The sequence below is a fragment of the Gavialis gangeticus genome, unplaced genomic scaffold (assembly GCF_001723915.1).
Source record: "Gavialis gangeticus isolate Ggan-Ray unplaced genomic scaffold, GavGan_comp1, whole genome shotgun sequence".
NCBI classification, from domain to species: domain Eukaryota; kingdom Metazoa; phylum Chordata; order Crocodylia; family Gavialidae; genus Gavialis; species Gavialis gangeticus.
The window spans coordinates 40,899,368-40,905,400 of NW_017728998.1; the positions used below are offsets into that span (position 1 = coordinate 40,899,368).

The 6,033-nt window shown below is 41.6% G+C and overlaps 1 protein-coding gene across 1 annotated transcript in view; it reads left to right on the plus strand.

Annotated features, from left to right (window-relative positions):
• The window catches only part of OSGIN1 (oxidative stress induced growth inhibitor 1), an 18,037-nt gene extending 12,010 nt beyond the window's left edge, over window positions 1-6,027 (plus strand). Inside the window, exons 3-6 of the mRNA XM_019505751.1 lie at window positions 1,978-2,114; window positions 2,465-2,656; window positions 3,221-3,312; window positions 4,744-6,027. Coding sequence (XP_019361296.1) covers window positions 1,978-2,114; window positions 2,465-2,656; window positions 3,221-3,312; window positions 4,744-5,761 — 1,439 coding nt within the window. The 3' untranslated portion in view covers window positions 5,762-6,027. The remainder of the gene's footprint in view (window positions 1-1,977; window positions 2,115-2,464; window positions 2,657-3,220; window positions 3,313-4,743) is intronic.
• The last annotated feature ends 6 nt before the right edge of the window (window positions 6,028-6,033 follow it).

A 6,033-nucleotide genomic window follows, 5' to 3' on the forward strand; every position in this document is an offset into this window, starting at 1 on the left:
ATTAAAGAAGTTTGTTTTATCTTGATCAGGTTGGTCAATTCATCATGTTGCCTTCAAAAGGGCCTGATATCAAAACACATGCAAGTTAAAGGCTCCCCTGATGATCTTCAATGCAAAGATCCACTCATAAAAGGGAAGCACTGGAATTATACGAAGCAGCTCTGTAATCTGACAACAGTTTTCAAGGAACAGTACCAGCTAGGTATTATTTGAGGAACTGTGGTTTAGTCGCTCCCTCAGGGGGTGATTATACTGATTTTTAGGGTTCCCTTATTTCAAGAAAATCAGCTGGATAGGTCCAACTGCTTTGTCTTCTCATTCTACCAGCTACTGGTATTGTTTTGAAGATTAGTATGAGACCCTCAAATGAAGAAGCTTATCATTGTGGCAGTGGAAGAAGATTCATACATACAGTACAACTTTATTTGTAACTTAAACTCTTATAATCAAATATCTTAAATAAGGCTCAGGGAGTCTATCATAATTCCTACAACAAAAGGCCAAATGAAGACTGCTTCTGTCCTAAGCACCATTTCAAGTGAGGCAAGTATAGGGAAAATTACCATTCAACTCCTCAACAGCTACCAATATTCTTTTGAAGTACAAACTAACTTGAACCCAATCTTTTGTGGCATGTCTAATCCAAACAGTTTGGCTGGGATGGAAAACTCCAGTCTCTGATATAAGAGAAAAGAAACTTAGAAACAGAAATGAGAAGTGACCTTTGCTGCCAGCAGCATACTGCTCCCAGTGTGGGGATTATGACAGAAATGCTCAGAGATTGCACAGAGATTTAAAGACTGCTCTGTCACCCTGACTTTTCTTCCCACAGAGCATTATGCAATTGTAGTCAGTGACATACAAGTAAGCAGCTTTGAGCCTTAGACTGACAGCAAGGTATGCAGACACTGTAAAATATTAAGCATTTTGGAAAACAGCCAAATGAAAACTTTCCACAAATGACTATGCCATATGCTGAAGTAGAATATGTATATTAACTTCCTAAGACAGCTGTTGGAGTTCCTTAGGAAAAATGAGTTGTCTCATTGTTTATTCAAAGTGTGATATTTTGTGGGACTATATTGGTGTGGGAAAGAGACTGGTTCTTTTCCTAGATCTCCAGCTCACTCCATGGCTTCAGCAAATATATGGAGGAACAGAGTGGAGTGAAGAACAAAACGTCTGTCTACAGGGCTGAACTGAAATCTAGTATAAACATCTTCACTGGCTTCCATTTTAAAACCAATCCATCAATAAGCTAGAAATCATTCAAACTTGGAAAAGAAAGTGTTTGTTTTGTTTGTTTGAGGATTTTTTTTGCTGGGTTTATAGCATGTTAAGACCAAAGTCTTCTGGAAATGCATTGAATAACAACCCCAAATCTGAGAATTGGCATATCGGGTATTGGGTACACAGCATTTGCTTCACATATAGCTAGGCTCCTCCATGACCTGACATATTTATTTACCTAAAGTTTCAAAGGAACTCATTACAAGATAAGTCTGTTACTGAATTCCTTGGCCTCATCAGATAATCTCCAGCAAATATTCTAAAGTGAGTAAAAACTAAATCCCAAATCTCTCCATAATGATAACCTATTTGCTTCCAGATGCCTATGTATTGTAGCAATCAAAATTCAGCTCTCTCTAGGCCCACAGTTTCTGCCAGTGTTTGCCAAAGCATTAGTGTCAGTGGAAAAAGAGACTCCAACTGAGATCAGGGTTCTGGTACCAAAGAAAAATAAGTCTTTACTCTGAAGAGCTTATAGTAGGAAGAGACAAAAAGGGGAAAGGCAGTGTGACTTGCTCAAGGTCATACAGCAGGGTGATGGCTGACTTAAGAATCAAGCCCCTGTCTCCTGAGCTGTAGTCCAGGATGCCTTCCAGTGAACTACGCTATCTATCTGAGATGCTTTGCTAAAGACTGTTGTTCCAATCACAGCACTAATTTTAAGTTATTTATTTATTTGTATGTTAGGAAATGGCCCTTCAGGAATATGCCTTTCCTACCTGCTGTCTGGCTATATCCCATATGTCAGTAGAGACTCTGTTCACCCTCATCCTATTCTACAGAGGAAACTACAAGAGCTGCCAGAGGTCTCCATTTTAGACCAGGTGTGTATAAAATGATAGGGCCTTTTAACAGGTGAAAGCCTCAATAATGGCATAATTAAATGTGCTGGGTTTTTTTATTATTTACAAAGTCGAATAAATGACATCGATGGTCCACTTGGATACCCCAAGAATGCAGGCAAAACAAACTATAACCACATGCTAATTTGTTTTCCAAATTGTTCTTGTATAAAGAGCCAGCACAAGTACTAAGCACTGCTCATATCTTCAAACAGTTCATAAGCCTTGTATTAACTAAGTGAATTTCAGAGGTACCGAACACCAAATGATGTTATTTGTAGCAGCTACATTTCAAAGTGATGTGAACGCTAAGTTTCAATTCTGCCTTCTAGGATCTGCAGTACCTTTCTGAAGGCTTAGAGGGACGATCCCACAGTCCTGTGGCTCTTCTCTTTGATACTCTATTGCGTCCAGATACAGATTTTGGTGGAACGGCAGATTCAGTCCTTTCTTGGTGGCATGAGGCTAACAGAACCATTCCCCATCTGGTCCTTGGCAAGAATCCTCCTGGAGGTGCCTGGCATGTATGTGTATCTAGATCAGTGGGGCCAGCCTTTTTTTGGCAGGCATGTCACAAACTAACCCTACACTCTCCCCAAGTGCCACTCTGGTCTCCTTTCTCTGCCTGATCTGTTGCTCTGCTTTCCTCTTCTTGCCCTATCTGCCACTGTGCTCCCTGTCCCCTCCCCAATCTGTTTCATGCCACACACAGAGGCTGCCCATGCCACCTGTGGCACATGTAATGCAGGTTGGCCATTTCCAGTCTAAATGATTATGCCTAAGTCTGTCTCAGGATAGCCAAAGTGTCCTAATTCAGGAACATAAAATATTCTTGAACAAGCTAGTCCTCTAGGTAAGTAGCATCCTACAGGGCTCTGCTTTATACATCCCAAAAAAGTAAGAGGGTTTGAATGGATGTGAGAATTGTACCCCAGCTGACTTCTACCTTTTGGCTCAATTAGGCTGAAGTCCATTAGCTTCACTGAAGTCTTATTACCTAGCATGTGATTGAATGGTTGGAATGTACTATTATTGGTAGTATTATAGCCTTTTTTCAGAGGCTAAAATGATTGACTCTTTTTGTTCAGTTTATTGAAGGATCTATGATCACTCTGAGCCAAGGAGAGTGGATGGGGCTTCCAGATTTTCAACTGAAAGACTGGATGAGGAAAAAGAGAAGGTGAAAAGACCTGCTATACAATTCCCTGTTTCTATCACCTAAGGGCACTTTAACATGTGCTCTGGGGGTGCAGGGGTAAGGTGCTTTAATTAAAGCACCACCACATCTTCAGTATCAGCGTCCCTGTGCATTAAAAATGGAGGTAAGGGTGCTCAAACTAAATGTGTTCAAGGAGCTTTAGTTCAAGCACCCCCACCACCATTTTCTAAATGTGGAGACACTGATACACAAGATGCAGGAGGCTGCTGGAGCACAGCAATTGCCACACTCCAGTAAACTCGATTAAGAGAGTCTGCTGAGATGCACTGGAATTCCAGCGCACTGGAGCAGTCTCCACAGTCATGTATAGGTGCCCCCACCTATATGTAAAATTATATCTTATATGTAAAACCGGTGCAAAGACCTTGCAGCAGTTAGCTACCTATTGTAGATGAAGGGCATAGATGGAAGTGACAATTTTTGCCCAATCTGACGAAAGCAGTCTACAGCCATAACAAGTGTATGCCTGCAGGCCACTTCAAAAATGGCCAATTGTGCAAAAATCTGAACCCACATTGTATGAGGGTTCTGATGAATGAAAACATTTCAAAACAGAGCATCTTCTGTAACTTGCCTGTGCTGCCTGTCAGCCTCAAACTGTTTTCAGAATGGGAGCAGAAGGAGTTTAGTCTGGGGGGTTTTCAGCCCCCACTGGAGGGTGGGTCAAGTATATTCACCCACCCTACCCCCCCAGAGCCACCTGGGGAGACCTCTAGAACAAGCTCCCTTTGCTCCCTTTCCCCCCCTCCCATTCTGAAAACAGAGACAGGCTAGGAGAGTAGAGGAGTCAGTGCTAGAGGAAACTGGCTGCAGGCTGGCAGCCAGCAGCTAGGTCCACCTCCCCCTTGAAACCAACAGTAAACTTCTGTTTGGTTCAGGGGATTATGGCAACTCAGAATGCTTTCCTGCAAATGAAGCTTGGGCTTTTTAAAGTTTAGTTAGGAGGCATGGAAAGCACTAACTTTTGTAATCTGTAGTCCTTTTTTTATATTTGTACTATTTCCTACTGGCAAACCAAATCCACCAGAGGTACAGTACAATCATTCAGATATTAAACTGCAAGTAGACTGTTTGTATCTCTTGGATCTGTAATTTATTTACATTTTTACATTTTAATTCTGAGAGAGCACAGATTGAAAAGCAAAACAGAAGTGATTAAAAAGTAGTAAGTAAATTGCTATGGATTGTGGAGTCTTCATAGCAGGCAATATTGCTGCTTCTTGTGTGATCATTTCTTTGCAGTTGAGGGATTAACTGGATTACACTGGTATAAAATTAGTGGAAAGAAAATGAAGTTTAGTTTCTCTGGTAGTGTTGGGGTATATGACTCTCTAATACATTAATCAGAGAAGATGAATTATGTGATCATAATTTGATAATATCTTATTACAGGGGCCTCAGAAACAACAGAGCTACAGCAAAAGACATTGCTCAATATTATCAACATTACGTGGCAAAGAAAGGGCTGCAGAAGAATTTTATCTGTGGGACTGTTGTGACATCTGTCCAGAAAGTGAGCCAAGATGTAATCTCTAACAATACACAGCAGGATCCTCAGGGGAATGGTGATTCCCTCTGGGATTTCCCCGAGATAAATAAGGAGAATAACCAGGTTGCTAATGGAAGTCTCTTCCAGGTGGATGGATTCATTAAAACCATTATGGGTGATCAGACGCCCTTCTCCATCTATGCAGAGAATGTGGTTTTAGCTACAGGAACCTATGATAGTCCGTCATGGCTTGGGGTCAATGGAGAGGATCTTCCTTATGTTCATCACAAACTCTCTACCCTTGAAGAAGCAGTGAAGAACAAGACAGTTGATATGACATCAGATCCAATCCTGATTGTAGGTGCTGGCCTGACAGCGGCTGATGCAGTTCTCTTTGCTCATCACTGCAGCATCCCAGTGATCCATGTTTTTCGGAGAAGAGTCAGTGATCCAGGCCTCATTTTCAATCAGCTTCCCAAAATGATGTATCCAGAGTACCACAAAGTCCATCAGATGATGACAGAACAGTCAGCTGTTTGTTCAGGGCCATACGAATGTTACATCAGCCTTCCTGAACATCATGTGATGTCCTTCACAGAGGACAAGAAGTGCATCTTTCAGGATAACAAAGGCCACCAGAAAGTCCATAACATTTCCATGGCTTTTGTTCTTATCGGCTCAAACCCCAACCTCTCCTTTTTACCAAATCATGGCCTTAACTTGGCAATGGACAACATGCAACCAGTCAATCCCAAGAGGAATCCCATAGATGTTGACCCATTTACATATGAATGCATTCAGGAAAAAGGACTTTATGCTGTGGGGCCATTAGCTGGGGACAACTTTGTGCGTTTTGTGCAGGGAGGGGCTCTAGCTGTTGCTAGCTCTTTGTTAAAGAAAGACAACAGAAAGCCTCCTTAACAAACAAAGCACAATAAGTCAGAAATATTGACATAGATTATACTATTCTCTTTGATAGGTGTACTTTCCTATCCAGGGTGCTCTTCAAGGCTGTACAGTCATCCGGTTGTCAGTAGGTCTGTTTGGGAAAAATGAGCCAGCAAGCACACTTCTTGGAATTTAGATTTGTAGTGTTGCTGAAGTTTCTACCATGTCAAATCTGGAGTAGCAGTTCCTTTTCTCTGCATGCATTTGCACTATAGCAGACAGAGCTTACATCTTATGCTGGGTAT